Below are 18,745 nucleotides of genomic sequence, written 5' to 3'. Positions count from 1 at the left end.
TTTCCTGAGCCTACTCTACCCAGGTGGAACGGACTGATCCTGACACTGATACCTTGCAGTCCCATAACTTGCTGTCTACTCATTTCTACAGAAACCACTTAATAGCACTTCTTAACATGCCTGGCTCCCACTATTAGGCTGTGAGTTCCTTGAGGATGGGTATTGTGTGTCTTCATGCCCATCTCCCCAGTGCCTGGCACAGGGACTGGTTCATGGCAGACTGTCAACGAAACAGTCTGAGTGAATGGGTAGATAAATAAACAAAATTTCTCATCTATAATGTTACCATAAATGTTTTTCTGTAGAGTTTATTAGGGAATGATTGGGCTGTGGTACAGAATAATATCTAATATTAACTGCTGACTTACTAGGTTTAGAAAATGCCCTATTTAGTGTGAGATTGTGTAAAAGTCTACCCTTTAAATGGGTTGCTTTTCTATCTTCCCTTATTAGTTAAAATAGTATGCAATTTAAAAAACTATATATACAGTTTTTATGGCTGGGCGCAGTGGCTCATGCCTGTGATCCCAGCACTTGGGAGGCCAAGGCAGGAGGATTACTTGAGGTTAGGAGTTTGAGACCAGCCCGGACAACATGGTGAAACCCCATCTCTAATAGAAATACAAAGATTAGCTGGGTATAGTGGTGTGTGTCTATATTCCCAGCTACTTGGGAGACTGAGGCAGGAGAATTGCTTGAACCCAGAAGGCGGAGGCTGCAGTGAGCTGAGATCACACCAGTGCACTCCAGTCTGGGCAGCAACAGAGCAAGACTCTGTCTCAAAACAAAACAAAACAAAATAAAACTATATATATAGTTTTTAAATTAAAAATACTAGATATGTACTATATTTAATTATATATAATATATAATTTAAAAACTATATTAACATTTTAAAACTATGCACGCTATATATAATTTTGAAGTAAGTTCAAATCTTACTTCAAAACCTCTCTGATCTTTGTTGTATTTAATTCCAAACTATATACAGTTTTTAAAATTGCATATCATTTATATATATATACACATAATTTAATGTATACATATAATTTAATTTATTTATTAAAACAGATATGGGATCTCACTATATTGCCCAGGCTGGTCTCAAACTCCTGGATGCAAGTGGTTCTCCTGCCTCGTCCTCCCACGGTGCAGGGATTACAGGGGTGAGCCACTGCACCTGGCCAAAATTATATATATAATTTTAATTTAAATTTAGAATTGGAATCCTAAACATTTGAAAATTGCATGGCTTGCTGGAGCCAGGCTGAGGACTGAGAGACTAGGACATGGCCAGGGTCCTTCTTTTCTCTTCGGCCTGTTTCATCTTGGAAGCCAAATGGGCCAAAGGGCTAAATTACTTTATCCTGGTTGATCAAGCAGTGTGTTTTGGGGCCGCTTATCACCTTCGCCCCAGTGGGACAGTCCTGTAGCCATTTAATTATTCAATGCCCCAAACAAGATCATCCAAATCAGATAAACCGATGGCTATCCTAGGAGGCCGAGTGCCCATGACGTCAATATCTGTTGTCCAGCTATGTCCAAAGTCTCAGCCCAACGACAGCATCCCAACACACACCACCCACCCTTGCCCTCAGGAGCCAGGAGCCACGTACGCGATGAGGTTGAAGTAGTCCTTGTTGGACAGCTGCTCCTCCAGCAGCAGCCGCAGGGAGTGCTGGATATGAATAATGTACATGGAATTGGTCGCAGAGATATCGAGCAGTATAACCACCCTAAAAGGAAACACGAGCTTTAAGAGGAGAACTGAATCTCTGAGATAATGTTGATTTTGTTCCATTTTACTATTTAAAGTTTTTTTCCAGGGGAATTTTGCATGCCAAATTCATAGCTGGCCAAAATCCTCTCTGTGGTTTTAGGCCAATGGAGATGGGCTTACAATGGTAGATTAAGGGGGTCATGGAACCCCCTTCTCTCCCAGGAGATGCTGTAATGGAACAAAGCCTGACGGTGGAGATGGTTTAAGAGGAAGGGACTTCATATAATGATTTTCATGGATTTAAAGAATTAGCATTCAATATTCTTACAGGTCAGGATCCACACACACACACACACACACACACACATATGTGTATATATATATATATATCTTTTTTTTAAGATTGTCTTTCTGTTGCCCAGGCTGGAGCACAGTAGTGCGATCATGGCTTATTGAAGCCACAACCTCCTGGGCTCAAGAGATCTTCCTGCCTCCAAGTTGCTGGGACTGCAGGCACACATCACCATGTCTGGCTAAATAAAAAAAAAATTTTTTTTGTAGAGACTGGGTCTGTCCATGTTGCTCAGGCTGGTTTTGAACTCCTGGCCTCAAATGAGCCTCCTGCCTCAGCCTCTAAAAGTACTGGAAATACAGGCATGAGCCACCATGCCCACCATAGGTTGGGGTCTTTGTAGGGAAAACAAAAACCAGCTGAGCAAGTAACATAAGGAATTAGGTGTAGCTGGGCCTCTTGGAAAATATTTTTATTTTTTTATTTGCTCTCTTTCTGTTTTAAGATCTCTAGCCTCAGTAGGTCTTTCTCTCATTTTATTACTTCAAATTTATGTTCTCACCTCCTGCCCCATTTTCATTTTGAGATAGCTATGGATAGCAAAAGAAAATCCGTGGGATTTACAGTCAGAAGACCTTGGTTCAAGTTCCACTTCCCACCAGCTGTGTGGCCTTGGGCAGTCACAAAACCTCTCTGATCTTTGTTTAAGTAAGTTAACTATAAGCTACTTATAAGACTTCTCATAGGGTTGCCTCAGGAACAAAATTACATAATAGATGTATAGTGGCCAGGTGCAGTGGCTCATGCCTGCAATCCCAACATGCTGGGAGGCTGAGGCAGGAGAATTACTTGAGGCCAAGAGTTTGAGACCAGCCTGGGCAACATAGTGAGACCCTGTCTCTAATAATAATAACAAATGTATAGTATTACTAAATATAATACTTTGTGAATGTTAATACATCAAACAAGGTATGGAATCATAATAATGGCCATGATAGATACCTATGGTTTCTTGCAATTCGGCATCCATTACCTCATCTGGCAACAGCATCCTGATTTCCCTTTGGGAAACACCTCTGCCTCTGTCAGTCAATTTGAGTTGAGTGAAGCTGACCCCACTCCAAGCTTCAGGGATGGGCATTTGACCCTGGCCAATCAGAACAGCACAGCTCTGACTGGGTGGGAGGATCCATTCATCATGAGCCATTTGCTCTGGCCAGGGAGAGAGTATGATTTTTTCTTTTCTTTTCTTTTTTTTTTTTTAGACACAGGGACTCCCTCTGTTGCCCAGGCTGGAGTACAGAGGCAGAATCATATCCCACTACAGCCTTGAACCCCTGGGCTCAAGCGACCTTCCTGTCCCTGTATCAGCCTCTTAAGTAACTGGGACTATAGGTGTACAACATCATGCCCAGCTAATTATTTTATTTTCTGTAGAGACAGGGTCTCACTATGTTGCCTAGTCTGGCTTCAAACTTTTTGCCTCAAGCGATCCTCCTGCCTTGGCCTCCCACAGTACTGGGATTGCAACAATCCTCAGCGACACAATGATCACATTATTAACATCAATGATGGTGGTGATGACTTTTTCCTCCTCTGGGGGCTCTGCTGAGAGATTGTCAATCCCTAATCTAAGTGATGACTTCTGATGCTACCAGCAGGGTATTCATGAATCAGGTAAAGGTTATGTCACACACCAGAACCATGAAGGATAAGAGCCCTCCTTAAGAAAGGTACCTTTTTTCACAGACAGTGCCCCAGACTCTTCTGCTGGCCAGGGATAGCCACTCGATCCTCCTCTCGTACATCCGCATAGCTCTGCTGAGCTGTCTCTGCAGAAGCGTGGGCCACAGTGAGTAGCTGCTCAAAGGCTGAGCAACCAAGGGGCCTGAGGTGTACCAGGGTGGGCTTCAGGGAATGGTGTGTCAAGTCCCTGAGAATCCAGGCATATAATCATTCCACTAAATCATGGATAAATTTGCCACAAGACCAGAAAGGGAATAGTCACAAGGTATTTCATTGCATCAAATGGGGGAGGAAGCAGATCTTTCCCCAGAGGATTAGAGGGTTTTTTTTTAGGCATTGAGGTCCCTGCCTGGGGAGGAGGTGGCCAAAGCCCCAGGGGGCCTGCAGGTGGAGCACACAGTGCCTCTTCACAAGAGGGAGTTTAGTCAATGGCTTGGTGACACCACAGCCCAGGGGGCCTTCCTCCCGTTCCTCCTTCCTGCACCCTAGTTTCTGACTGATTGAAACCATCACTGACCTGGTACTCATAGAGGAAGGGTGGGTCCACATGAATGTTCTTCACTGTCCCATCATGCCATTCAAACTGTATCATTGCCTTCTGTACTCAGCACGGGCAGGAGGGTGAGCAGGCGGACAGAAGCATATGTAGTTTAATTTGGGCACTGGTTCTCCAAATCAGATGCAAGAGAGGGAAGTGGGGTCTGAACACATTTTAGGTTGGATTGAACTCCCTCCCACATCTCCACTACACACCCCCCAATAGCACCACCATCACCAGGTCATTGCCTTGTCTGGAGCTGGAAGCAGAGAGCCTTAAAGAGAGTGGTCCCTGGAATGGACCATGCCTGACAGCAAGCCAGGCTGTCTTCCTGAGAGGCTTTTCTGAACATCAGAGTCGTGAAGATATGGTTGGAGGGTTTTAGTAATAGAGAGCACAGGAGATCTTAAAATATACTTCTTAGGTTTGGGAACCCAGGCAGGCCTTCACAGATGCTTTGAAAATCCAATTTGTTCCTCCTGTTTTTTCACCCTCCACCAAGTCATCATGTCCATCTCTCCGTCACTCCATCCATCTAGCCATTCATCCACGCATTGCTAGACCTACGTGTCCCTTACTCCTCTTCCTTTCAGTCTTCCATCTTTCTACTATCTTCCTATTCACCTATTATTCCTTCCTTCCATTTCTCCATCCTTTCCCTCCTCCCTCCTTCCATCCTTAATTTCTACTTTTATCCTTTCATTTTTCCTTTATTCTATTTTGTCATCCATCCTTCCGTTTTCTCTTTTGTCCTTCCATCTGTTCAGATTTTAATCCATTCACGTATCCATGCATCCATCCATCCACTCATCCATCCATCTGCTCATCCATCCATCCATCTATCATCTATCCATCAATCCATCCATCCATTCATCCATTTACCTGCCCATCCATCTATTCATCCATCCATCCATCCATCCATCTATCCACTTATCCATTCATCCATCTATCTATCCATCCATCTACTTCTCCATTTATCCACTCATCCATTTATCCATCTATCCATCCATCAGTCCACTTGTCCATCCATCTATCTATCCATCCATCTATTTACCTACCATCCATCTATCCGTCCATCTGCCCATCCATTCATCCATCTATCCACTCACTCATCCATCCATCCATCTATGCATCCATTTACCTACCCATTCATCTATCCATCTATTCATCCATCTATCCATTCATCCATCCATCCATGTTTCCATTCATTCATCATTCTTTTCCTTCTTGTTGCCATCTTTCCTTCCCACTACCTTCTTAGCCATGCAGGAAACATTCATTGATTTCTTACTCATACTAAACAGGGTATAGAGAATTGAAGAGTTTTCCCTCTGTATACCTCATACTTGATAGGGATTTAAATATATAAAAATTCATGCATTAACACTTTATGGGAGCATAGTAGAAATCTGCATTGGGTACAGCGAGGATATAAAGAGAGCAAGTCTGTTCTGAGTTGGGAGGAGAAAACCTTCATGAAGGAGGTGACCATGGTACCTGGTTTATCCCTCTTGCCCTACCTCCCAAGTTCAATTTTCAGATCTTTGAAAACCAGTAGTTACAGTGGATTTGATGTGCCTTCTAGGGTCCTGGGTGGGAAGCCTGAATCCCTGGTAATTCTTGTTGCCAGAACATTTAAGAAGGTGGGAAAAGCCAGAAGGGAGCTCTCCTGCAGGGGACTGGAGAGAATTATGAATCTGAATTACCTCATGGATAGTCGATGATACTGTTTTCTGGAGAACAGGTACAAATTCCTCCACGGGAGAAAATGCATTGGGTGCCAGGACCTGATATAGACTTAATTTCTTGGCTGAAAAAAATAAATTGTGAGGTTGGAGGCACTGCTTGGGAAGCTTCAAAGGGTTCAAGCCTTTTATTTTATTTTATTGAGACAGGGTTTTGCTCTGTCACCCAGGCTGGAGTGCAGTGGCACGATCATAACTCACTGCATCCTCAAACTCCTGGGCTCAAGTTGTCCTCCTGCCTCAGCCTCCCTGAGTAGGTAGTACTACAGGTGCACACCACCACACACAGCTAATTTGACTTTATTTATTTATTTATTTATTTATTTTTTGAGACGGAGTTTCGCTCTTGTTACCCGGGCTGGAGTGCAATGGCACGATCTCGGCTCACCGCAACCTCCGCCTCCTGGGTTCAGGCAATTCTCCTGCCTCAGCCTCCTGAGTAGCTGGGATTACAGGCATGCGCCACCATGCCCAGCTAATTTTTTGTATTTTTAGTAGAGATAGGGTTTCACCATGTTGACCAGGATGGTCTCGATCTCTTGACCTCATGATCCACCCGCCTTGGCCTCCCAAAGTGCTGGGATTACAGGTGTGAGCCACCGCGCCCGGCTACTTTATTTTTTTATAGAGATGGGTCTTGCTATGTTGCCTAGGTTGGTCTCAAATCCCTAGCTTCAACTGATCCTCTCTTATTGGTCTCCCAAAGTGCCGGGAGTGCAGCTGTGAGACACTGTGCCCGGCTGGGTGTCAGTCACCTGTTTCCTGGGTTCTGCCCTCTTTGGAGATTTACCTTTCAGACTATTGACCTTAAGCCACTCTGCAGAAGTCTTGTCCAAGTTTGGAAACTCAATGGTGAGAGGAGCGTCATGCTTTGGAGGTTTAGGCAAGAGGTTTATGAGTGGCCCTTTTGCAATCTCTGTGGAAATCTAAATGAAATGAGAAAGCCCTCATTACATAATCATATTTCAGAGCTGAAAAGTCCTCAGTCTTCACCCCTACACCTAGTCCCAGCATGTGAAAGATCTTAAACCCTCCCTGGTAGATTAAAGGTGGTTTTACCTTTCCCTTCCATTGTCCCCTCCCCTTCCCTGGTGGTTTCTGGAATTTCCAGGGGAAGAGGGAGGTGTACCCAGCAGCTGGCTTGCTCTCACAGTGGCCCATCCTCCTGGTTCCTTCCCTAACCTTATCATGATGATCAGCATCATGGACCCCAAGATGACAGGTCGCCGCTCCATGCTCCAGAGAACTAAAAACTCCTGCGCCAAATCACTTATGGAGCCCCCATCTGGCCACCCTGTGGCCACATTTACAAAGTAAAGAATGGAGGCTCTGAGAGGTTAAATTACATAGCAAATGTATAAGTAAAACATAGAACAGCAAGTCCCAAACTTCAGAGACTCACTGCCTTCATGAATTTTGCTATATCTGAATATTACTGTATTATTATTAATATTTTAAAGAATCAACATGTAACATTAAAGCTTTTTAGTTATTAATTTTACTTAATTTAAAAAATTCACTCCCTTTCACCATTTTAGAAAGAAGATCTCTGATGACCATAATGAGCTAGTTTTAAATAGATACCATTTAAAAAATACATTAATCCATGCAACACCTAAAATCATCCTGCAAACTACAAGTAGTGCATGCACTTCATTTTGGGAAACTCTTGGCAAGGTTTTGAGCCTCAGACCTGGGTTCAATCCATACTCAATCTACTTCTGTCTCTGCAATCTTGAGCAAGTTATGTAACCTCTTAACTTCAGTTTCCTGTAAAAAGTAATAATATAATTACCTCAGACAGTTATTAAGATAGCACATTTAATAATTAAACATTGTGCCTATCTTATAATTGAGCACTTAATAAATGAGAACTATTGTAATTCTTTTTTTTTTTTTTTTTTTGAGATGGAGTCTTATTCTGTTACCCAGTCTGGAGTGGAGTACAGTGGTGCCATCTGGGCTCACTGCAACCTCTGCCTCCTGGATTCAAGCGATTCTCCTAATTCAGCCTTCTGAGTAGTTGGGATTACAGGTGCCCACCACCATTCCTGGCTAATTCTTGTATTTTTAGTAGAGACAGGGTTTCACCATGTTGGCCAGGTTGGTCTTGAATTCCTGACCTCAAGCGATCCACCTGCCTCAGCCTCAAAAAGTGCTGGGATTATAGGCATGAGCCGCCACACTATTAAAATTAGCCGGCCAAAAACTATTATAATTCGAATACTAATTGTTATTATTGTATTTATATATTTTTAAAATTATTTTTTGAGACAGGGTCTCTCTCTATTGCCCAGGCTGGAGTGCAGTGGTGCCATCATGGCTCACTGCAGCCTCGGTCTCCCACGTTCAATCATCCTCCCACCTCAGGCTCCTGAGTATCTGGGACTACAGGCACATGTCATTGTGCCTGGCTAATTTTTTAATTTTTTGTAGAGACTGTGTTTTGCCATGTTGGTCAGGCTGATCTTGAACGCCTGGACTCAAGTGCTCCTCTGGCCTTGGCCTCCCAAAGCACTAAGATTTCAGGTGTGAGCCATGGCTGAAATGAGAATGACTTTAAAGCAGCCTATTCTGGGTAGTTGAGGTTTTCATCATTCTCCAAATTGGGGGTAATGGAGGGGACAGTGGCAGGACAGAGGGGATGGCAGGAGCCTGCTGGTCTTCCTCTGAAATACATTTTACCGTTAGTAAATCCACCAAGATCTTTCTGGCACCATGGTGGGCCCACCCAGCCCACCCAACTCAGAGCTCTGGGGTGCAATGGAGGGTGGGCCTTGCCTTGTTTCACTTTTTGGAAGTGACAGGCACTGGCAGCTGTGCCCTCTACAAACAGGTGAGAAAGAGGAATGAGACCAGCCGAGTGCTGCTGGGAGAAGGTCCCAGAACTGACATTTGCACCACTTACCTCCTCCATGGTGCAGGTGAGCGCCTCACAGGGGCTGCTGTGCTGCAGGGCTTTCATGTGGCCGAGGAGGCTCTGGGCCTTCTGAATTTCTGCCAGGAGCTCATCCACTTCCCGGCTGGTATAGAGCTGAGGGTGGCAAGAGCAATCAGATATCCAGAATCACCTGGCTACCCACAGGGGCCAACCCAGGAAGGGGCAAGCCGCCAGGCCAATGCCCAGGCAGAGGGGCAGACTCTCTCCACCAGGCCTTATAAAACAGGACACTTGTGCCAGACAGAGCCTGCAGACGTGCTGCACTTTGTTTGTGCAATTGGCCTGCTGTGTATTAAAACAATTGAAGGATTTTCTGACTGTGAAAGTGTAAAGAAATACTTTACGTGCACTAGGATGGGTATAATTATTATTTATTTATTTTATTATTACTTTTAGAGAAAGCATCTTGCTCTGTCACCCAGGCTGGAGTGCAGTGGTGCAATCATTGCTCACGGCAGCCTCAAACTCCTGGGCTCAAGTCATCCTCTGGGGTCAGCCTCACAAGTGGCTGAGACTACAGCCACATTCTACCATGCCAGGCTAATTTTTAATTTTTTTGTAGAGATGGGCTCTCACTATATTGCCTAGGCTAGTCTCAAACTCCTGACCCCAAATGATCCTCCTGTCTTGGCCTCCTAAAGCACTAGGATTATAGGCATGAGCCACTGTGCCTGGTCAAGCCACAGGGGAGGCTGAGGCAGGTGGACCACCAGGTCAGGAGTTCGAGACCAGCCTGGCCAACATGGTGAAACCCCGTCTCTACTAAAACTACAAAAATTAGCCTGGCATGGTGGCAGACATCTGTAATCCCAGCTACTTGGGAAGCTGAGGCAGGAGAATCGCTTGAACCAAGGAGGCAGAGGTTGCAGTGAGCCAAGATGGTGCCATTGCACTCCAGCCTGGGCGACAAGAGTGAAATCTGTCTCAAAAAAAAAAAAAAAAATTTCTTGAACCAGTCAGTCTCAGTGGTTTACTTTACCTTCCTAACCTCTGTAGTCTGAGTCACTTACAAACAAGAGTCTAGGCAATGAGGTATCAAGATAGGGTGCTGTCTGAGCTTGGCTCCCTGCTATGAAAAGTGGGGACGGACTTTGTGACCTTTGTATTCACTTGTGAGATGCAGACACTCATTTACTCATGCTTGTAATGGTAGGCAAGACACAGCCTGGGAGCTACCAGATGATTGCATTCTTGATCTTCCAAATGAATCTACACACAAGTTCGCTAATTGCTGCCTCCCTTGTGAACACGGGGTGGCTGATGTCTAGTTATTAACTGGGACAAGGACAGTAATGGATGGATTGGTACAGAACTGATTCCTCATTTCGCTCTGCAGTGGGTTCCCTGCAATAGCAGGAGTTTATCTAGGAGAGAAAATCAAGGCAATTCAGACTGAGTGCTTTGGTGGGAGCAGAGCTGGGCTGGGGCCTATAAGAATGGCAACTGGAGAGTGATTGAGGATTCTGCAGGCAGGGCTTTAAAAGGCCTCTGGGCTCCCAGGCACGTAATCAATGCATCATACAGGCTGACCAAAGCATCTCTTGTGACTTCAGGTTGTCCCTGTTCTTCCCACATATTAGTTCTAACCCGGTTTTACCTTTGTAACCTCACTGAATACAGATGGGGACAGGGAGAAGAGGAGAAACAAGTGTACAGCGTGGTCCTGGCCCAGATCTCCTGGGTACAACCCTGGAGGCAGACAAGGAGAGGACAGGGGCCGCGTGCTGGCACCATGGCTTACCTCCATCTTTGGGTTGTAGCAGTGGTAGTAGCCGCTAATAGCTTCTGCAAGGTTCTTCAGGACAGCCTGCAGGGATGGGGACAGGGTCAGCCCTCACTAGTGCAACACCAATACTCCAGTAAGCCTTTTCCTTGACTGAATCTCCCAGTTATCCAAAGCTTCCCATTTTACCAAAGGGAGAACCAGGCACAAGCACGGGTGTGTTCTGGCCCACAGCTCGGGGGCCTGTTCAAGCATGGGGCCTCAAAGACCAGCCCAGCTCACTACCACCAAAGCCACGGGACACCTCAGAGGTCTCAGGCACTCACAGGGGGCATCTGATCATCGCATTTGTAGGTGATGAAGTGGACAATGAGGTCTCTTCCCATGGTGGACTGCTGGATGTAGTCGGACAGGATTTCAGAAGGCTGATCTGGGCTGGGGGCGAAGGCAGAAGAGAAGTGGGCAACCTAGGTCAGACCACTTTGAGAACATTCCAGAGCAAAATGGTAATTCCCAGGGAACATCTACCCATTCTTAACTGGCCACCTATGTCCCAGGTCACCTATGTGGGATGCAGGGCTAGGTGGACTGCAGGCCTGGCTCCCTGCCTCCTCTGCAGATGGGCAGCCTGTGACTGCAATCCTTCCCTCTTGTGTGTGTGAAGAGTCATGATTTTCTTTCTCTTTTCTTTTCTCTTCTTTTCTTTCTCTCCCTCCCTTTCTCCCTTCTTCCCTCCCTTCCTTTCTTCCTCCCTTCCCTTTCTTTCCTCCCTCCCTCCATTCTTCTTCCCTTCTTCCTTCCTTCCTTCCCTATTTTTACTTTCCCTCCCTCCCTCCCTTCCTCCCTCCCTCCCTCCCTCCTTCCTTCCTCCCCTTTCTTCCATTTCTTCCCTTTCTTTTATTTCTCCTTTCCTTTCCTCTCCCTTTCTTTCCTTCCCTCCTCCCTTCCCTGCCCTTCCCCTCCCCCTCCCCTCCCATCCTCCTCCCCCTCCCCCTCCCTTCCCCCCACTTCCCTTACCTCTCCCCCTCCCCTCCCCTCCCCTCCTCCTCCCCCTCCCTTCCCCCCACTTCCCTCACCTCTCCCCCTCCCCTCCCCTCCCTTCTCCTCTCTTCCTCTTCCTTCCCTTCCCTTCCCTTCTCCTCCCTTCCCTATTTGAGTCTCACTCTGTGGCCCAGGCTACAGTGCTGTGGGTCTCACTCTGTTGCCCAAGCTACATACAGTGCAGTGAAACAATCATAGCTTACTGCAGACTAAACTCCTGGCCTCAAGCAATCCTTCTGCCTCGGCCTGCCAAAGTGCTGGAATCACAGGCATGAGACACCGTGACTGGCCAATCTTTTCTCCAACAATGGTTTGGTTCTTCAGTCCCCTTTGTGTTGTATGTCTCCCGCTTAGAAAGAAGACCTACCAGCTTCTCAGGATGGCCACCAGGGAATCCAGCCCCTTGAGAGTGAAGATCTTCCTCAGGGCTTGTAGCAGGTTGCTGCCTCCAGCAGGCTGCAGTGTCTGTACCCAGAGCTTAAGTTCCTGGAGGCTGGGGGTAGACAACAACAGCAGCCTAATTATAAGACTGTTTGTATTGAATTTCATTTTTATTTTTTTTAGAGATAAGATCTTGGTATGTCACCCAAACTGAAGTGCAGTGGTGCAATCATAGCTCACTGTAACCTCGAACTCCTGGCCCCAGGCGATTCTCCTGTCTCAGTCTCCCAGGTATCTGGGAATGCAGGTATGTGCCATCCTGCCCAGCTAATTTTTACATTTTACATAGAAGGCCGGGGATGGCGGCTCACACCTGTAATCCCAGCACTTTGGGAGGCCAAGGTGGGTGGATCACTTGAGGTCAGGAATTCAAGACCAGCCTGGCCAACATGGCTAAAAATACAAAAATACTCTACTAAAAATACAAAAAAAAAAAATTAGCTAGGCATGGTGTACATGCCTGTAATCTCAGCTATTTGGGAGGCTGAGGCAGGAGAATCGCTTGAACTCCAGAGGTAGAAGGTTGCAGTGAGCCAAGATTGTGTCACTGCACTCCAGCCTGGGCAACAGAGTGAGACTCTACCTCAAAAAAAGATTATATAGAGATGGGGGTCTCACTATGTTGCCAGGCTGGTCTTGAACCTTTGGCCTCAAGAAGTCCCCCTTTCTACTCTCCCAAACTGCTGGGATTACAGGTGTGAGCCCCGAACCTGGCCTGTAGTATTAGGTACCAGGCCCAGGACAAATATTAGCTCATTTAAACCTAACAATAACTTGTGAGGGTGGTACCTTTATTCCCATTTTGTAGATGAGGAAACTGAGTTAGGACTTGCCCAAGGTGATACTGTAAGCAACTGGTAAAACTGAGATTTTAAACTAGGTCTGACTCTAAGATATGAGCTTTTAGCAGTTGTCCTATGTGAGGGTCTGGGGCTGAGCTTCTTTCTCCCTAAACCCACTCTCTTGGGAGCCAGCCCTCAACAGGCCAGCCTTAAAGAAGAGAAAGCACTCTGGCTGTGCAGCTACATCCCATGTGAGTTGGGGTACACACCACTGATGAAACGAAAAATGACTTAACTTGGTTCTTTCTTGGCTAATACTTCGCATGGCACTGGTAAAGAGGTTTGTTCTTTCTATTTCAAAAAATCAAAAATCTGAAAGAAAATCTCGGTGTGGTACTAATAAGTCGGTCTTTCATTATTATAATTGTCAAGTCTACCTTTTGAACAGCAAGAACAAGTCCCTGGTCTAACACCTTCTCTAACCAATAGATTTCAGCTGGAATTTAAAACCACTGTTTTAAGGCTGGGCACGATGACTGACACCTGTAATCCCACCACTTTGGGAGGCTGAGGCAGGCGGACTACATGAGGTCGGAAGTTTGAGACCAGCCTGACCAACATGGAGAAACTCTGTCTCTACTGAAAATACAAAATTAGCCAGGTGTGTTAGTGCATGCCTGTAATCCCAGCTACTCGGGAGGCTGAGGCAGGAGAATCGCTTGAACCTGGGAGGTGGAGGTTGCGGTGAGCTGAGATCACACCATTGCACTCCAGCTTGGGCAACAAGAGTGAAACTCCACCTCAAACAAACAAATAAACAAAAAAAAAACCCACTGTTTTTCTCTCATTGTATTTATTTATATGGTTTCTTTCTTTTTTTTCCTCAAAGCCGTTAAAGAAAGACATATGGTTGCTTTCTAATTATAGAAATATAACTGCATGATTATAGCAGTATAATCATGCAAGTGATATGGGCTTCTCAGTTATGTTACTGATAGAAAGTTTTCTTCAGGCCAGGAGCAGTGCCTCATGCCTGCAATCCCAGCACTTTGGGAGGCTGAGTGGGGAGGAACATTTGAGGCCAGGAGTTCAAAACCAGTCTGGTCAACATAGCCAGACCCTATCTCTACAAAAAAGAAAAATTTTAAAAAATTAGTCGGGCACAGTGGTACCCTCCTGTAGTCCCAGCTACTGTGGAGGCTGAGACTGGAGAATCATTTGAGCTCAGGAGTTTAAGACTGCAGTGAGCTATGATTGTATCACTACACTGCAGCCTGGGTGACAGAGCAAGACCTTGTCTCAAAACAACAACAGCAGCAAGAAAACAAACAAAAAACCCCCCCAAAATAAGTTTCTTACCAGCCTGACCAACATGGTGAAACACTGTCTATACTAAAAGTATAAAAATTAGCCAGCTGTGGTGGCATGTGCCTGTAATACCAGCTACTCAGTAGGCTGAGGCAGGAGAATGGCCTGAACCTGGGAGGCAGAGGTTGCAGCATGCCGAGATCGTGCCACTGCACTCCAATCGGGGCGACAAACCAAGACTCGGTCTCAAAAACCAAAACAAAACCAAACCACTTTTCTTTCAATAATAAATAAATAGAATTGAAGTAAAGAAAAATCAACAGTAGTATACATGGTAGGTAGGCTGGGTGTGGTGGCTCACACCCATAATCCCAGCACTTTGGGAGGCCGAGGGGGGTGGATCACTGGAGGTCAGGAGTTCCAGACCAGCCTGGCCAATATGGTGAAACCTTGTCTCTACTAAAAACACACAAAAAATTAGCTGGGTGTGGTGGCAGCAACTGTAATTCCAGCTACTTGGGAGGCTGAGGCAGGAGAACTGCTTGAACCCAGGAAGCGGAGGTTGCGGTGAGCTGAGATCGCACCACTGCACTCCAGCCTGGGTGACAGAGTGAGACTCCATCTAAAAAAAAGAAAAATTAAAAAAATAAACAATAGTACACATGGTAAAGATATGACAGGGATGTGACAAGAGAAGTCGAGGAGGTCCTGAAGGTGCAGAACTTTGGCTACTATCCCTAACAACCCAGAGATCAGTGCTCCACCTAAAGCGGAAATCAGAGTTAAAAATGTTCTTGTTCATTGAGTACCTGGCACTTGCCAGGAACTTCATTTTCATTTCATCTTCGTAAGAGTCCTGTGAGGAGTGGGCAGGATTGGCCTTGTTCTGCAAATGAGAGAGTCAAGACCACCCAGTGACTGTTGGGGTTGGGATTCAAAGCCAGAGCTGCCAGAAGCGGGCATTTCTCTACCTGGAAGGGCTCCTCTTTATAGCGAGTGCTGGTGAGGGGGCCTCCCTGCTAGTAATCTACACACATACTTTTTTTTTTTAACTTTTTAATTTTTTGGAGACAGGGTCTCTCTCTGTCGCCCAGGCCGAAGTATGGTAGCACAATTACAGCTCACTGCAGCCTCAACCTCCCTCCCAGGCTCAATCAAACCTCTCACCTCAGCCCCCTAAGTAGCTGGAGCTACAGGCACATGCCATCACACCAGGCTAATTTTTTAATGTTTTGTAGAGATGGGGTCTCACTGTGTTGCCAAGGGTGGTCTCAAACTCCTGGGCTCAAGCAATCCTCCCAACTAGACCTCCCAAAGTGATGGGATTACAGGCGTGAGCAACTGGACCTGGCCAAAGCATGTGCCTTTTCCTGGGATCTGGAATCCAATCCTGGCTCTGCCACTTTCGGCATCTTCCCTAACCTGAGTCTGTGTTTCCTCATCTGCAAAATGAGGATAATAATCCTATTCCATGGGGTGGCTATAAATACTAAATACAATCATCTATGCAAAGTACCTAGTATGGCAACTAACCAACACATGTTGGGTGATCAAGGACATTCCTTTCATGGAAAAGAAATTTATACTCAATGGATAAGTAGAGATTCTTACATGCCTCCCTCCTATCCCTCAAAAAACAAAAAACAAAAAAACACCAGACTAGAAATCCCCAACTAAAGGACGTCTATGCAGTGGAATCCTCTGCAGTCATTAAAACAAATGAGGTAGATTTTGTATGCACTGACAGAGAGATTCAAGACCAGCTGGAAAGCAGTGTTATGTAGCTCCTGTTTATGTCAAAATAAGAAGGTAAACACACAGATGCATGTGTGTGCAAAGACTTATTTGTGGGAGTGGATATAAGAAACCGTTTTGGGCCATGAACAGCGTCTCACATCTGTAGTCCCAGCACTTTGCGAGGCCAAGACTGGAACGGCACTTGAGGCCAGGAGGTCAGGACCAGCCTGGGCAATATCCCATCTTTACAAAAATAAACTGGCCAGGCATGGTGGCTCACTCCTATAATCCCAACACTTTGGGAGGCTGAGGTGGGCAGATCAATTGAAGTCAGGAGTTTGAGACCAGCTTGGCCAACATGATGAAACCCCATCTCTACCAAAAAATTAAAAAATTAGCTGGGCGTGGGGGCACATGCCTGTAGTCCCAGCTACTTGGGAGGCTGAGGCATGAGAATCACTTGAACCCAGGGGTGGAGGTTGCAGTGAGCCAAGATCACACCACTGTACTCCAGCCTAGGCAACAGGGACCCTATCTAAATAAATAAATAAATAAATACAAACTCAGCAGGGTGTGGTGGCACATGCCTGTAGTCCCAACTACTCAGGAGACTGAGGTGAGAGGATTGCTTAAGCCTAGGAGGTCAAAGCTGCAATGAGCTACGATTGTGCCACTGCACTCCAGGCTGAGAGACACACAGAGATCCTGTCTCACAAAAAAAAAAAAAAAAAAAAAAAAAGGGAGACTCATTTGCTATTATTTATCATCCTTTCATACTGTTGGAATTTTAAAAAACCATGCATTGTGTTATTTTCACAATAAAACTATCTTTGCTAGTTTGCTGGATAAAAAGTATCTTGTGGTCACCTTATCTTTCAGTTTATGAACTGCTCATGAGGGTGGCTATCTTTCCAAAACTTGTTTCTGCTTTTGTGAGTTGTCTCTTTGTACTCACTTATCTAGTAGGGTCCTGGGGTTTGCATTTGAATCATTCAATAAAGACTCTGCTGCTTAAGAGGAAAATGAACAAGTCAGCATCATGGTCAGGCAGAAAAGCCACTCACGTGGATGCGCTGACTTCCGTGGGGTCTGGCCAGAGGGACCTGGTGGTGGTGCCGAAGGACAGGACAAACAGCTTCTCCTTGTGGCTCAGCTGCTCATCGATGAGGCTCTGTTGGACAAAAGGACATCACTGGCTCCCAGAGCCAGGGGAATGGGGAGCCCAGCTTTGCCTCTCTTGCCTTGGCCAGCCTCTCTGGGTGGGGTGTGAACTGTGCTGAAATAGGGCTGCTTGAGGCTCAGCTTAGCAGCAGCCTCAAGTCAACATTTGCTTCCCACCTGCTGGGCCTCCTGTGGGTGGGATGAGCATCTGGGCTGCCATCTCAGTGTGTGCTATAGCTAGACCCTTGACACTTACCTGTGGCATCCGGAGAGGGAGGACAGACGTCAGGGACCATGGTTTCTCTCTAAGGCATGTGAGCTAGAGATGGAGCTGGTGAGTATCCGTAACTCCTCCCTCTTCTTCCTGGCCAGCTAGAAGTTCTACCTGTATGCCACCCCCACGAGCCCTGCCCTGGCTAATAATAGACTACTCCACCTGGGGGATCTTTAGAAACTCTGTCCTGAGGACTTGTCATAAAGTGGGAGACTGCTCTGACAGCTGTCCCCTGACATCCACTGAGACCAGGAACAGGGGACAAATCTGGAGGATGGCCCCACACTGAGCCTCTGTAGGACCTGTACAACATACAATGGGCTATTGCTGCCATGGCACCTGTGAGGAAATGGCCCCTCCACATCACTTCACACTGCAGAGGCTTTTCTCTAGGCCAGACTTCCCACTGAGCACTTCACTTGCACAAGCTCCTTTTATCCTTACTGCAACCCTAGGTAGCCACTGTTATCATCCCCATTTTACAGAGGAGGTAAGGCAGGCACAGAGAGATTAGGTAACACAGTTGCATGGCCTGGAGGTGGTGAAGGTGGCTGAGATTTGACTCCAGCCATCTGACTCCAGCGTTCTTAGCTTCTCTGCTGTGGATGTGAGTTGGGGATGGAGCAGTGGGCAACACCAGCCTGTTCACTGCTCTCAAGCTGGAGCTGGTGAATGTCCACTGGGAACCATAACTCCAAAGAAACCAGAACAACTCTGCCATCCAGAAAAGGCCAGAAGCCCTGTGCTATGCTATGCAGGAGTCTTGATGTCCTCTTTCCAGGAAAACATGGGAGCTCTTGAGTCAAAGTCTAGCTGGCAGATACCGCCGTGGTGAGAATACTAGAAGTTCACACTGCAACCGAAAATGACTCTTTGGTTGGGTTTTTGCAGAATTCCACATAGTTCTCTAACCACAGGTGCTAATTAAGTGTGAACTGTTCTTTATAAGACACCCTATCTTGCATTTGCTATAAACAAGCTAGTCACCAAGCTCAGGAAGGAAAGGCTGGGGGTGGGGGGTGGTTCCAGATGTTCCTCTGTGCCAGACAGACTTACCATGAGGTCCTTTTGGAACTCCTCTTTCTGAGGGCCACTGCTGACAGATGACACATCTATGAGGATGCTGACTCTGGCCCCTTTGATGAGGCCAAATGCCTAAAACCAAAAAGGGAATTTGGAAACAGCCAGTGCAAGTCTGTGCATCTCCTAAGGCCTGCACTGAGGGGTTCTGTGTGATGCAGTGATGTGAACAGTTCTCTCACTCCTGACAAGAAGCAGCAGATGGAAACCCCATTT

At 46.2% G+C, this 18,745-nt stretch overlaps 1 protein-coding gene across 1 annotated transcript in view; it reads right to left on the bottom strand.

Annotated features, from left to right (window-relative positions):
- The window catches only part of VWA3A (von Willebrand factor A domain containing 3A), an 82,771-nt gene that overhangs the window by 28,554 nt on the left and 35,472 nt on the right, over positions 1-18,745 (bottom strand). The window contains exons 8-18 of the mRNA XM_064362563.1: positions 18,506-18,604; positions 17,079-17,185; positions 12,114-12,239; positions 11,032-11,140; positions 10,724-10,789; positions 8,950-9,075; positions 6,832-6,967; positions 6,003-6,106; positions 4,276-4,356; positions 3,750-3,844; positions 1,617-1,736 (exon numbers count right to left, since the gene is read on the bottom strand). Of these exons, the coding sequence (XP_064218633.1) occupies positions 1,617-1,736; positions 3,750-3,844; positions 4,276-4,356; positions 6,003-6,106; positions 6,832-6,967; positions 8,950-9,075; positions 10,724-10,789; positions 11,032-11,140; positions 12,114-12,239; positions 17,079-17,185; positions 18,506-18,604 (1,169 nt within the window). The remainder of the gene's footprint in view (positions 1-1,616; positions 1,737-3,749; positions 3,845-4,275; positions 4,357-6,002; positions 6,107-6,831; positions 6,968-8,949; positions 9,076-10,723; positions 10,790-11,031; positions 11,141-12,113; positions 12,240-17,078; positions 17,186-18,505; positions 18,605-18,745) is intronic.

The sequence above is a fragment of the Aotus nancymaae genome, unplaced genomic scaffold (assembly GCF_030222135.1).
Source record: "Aotus nancymaae isolate 86718 unplaced genomic scaffold, 86718_ANA_hifiasm-v0.15.2.pri h1tg000049l, whole genome shotgun sequence".
In the NCBI taxonomy this organism is placed as follows: domain Eukaryota; kingdom Metazoa; phylum Chordata; class Mammalia; order Primates; family Aotidae; genus Aotus; species Aotus nancymaae.
Note: the sequence above shows the minus strand (reverse complement) of the source record. Positions and strands in the feature narration are given on the sequence as shown.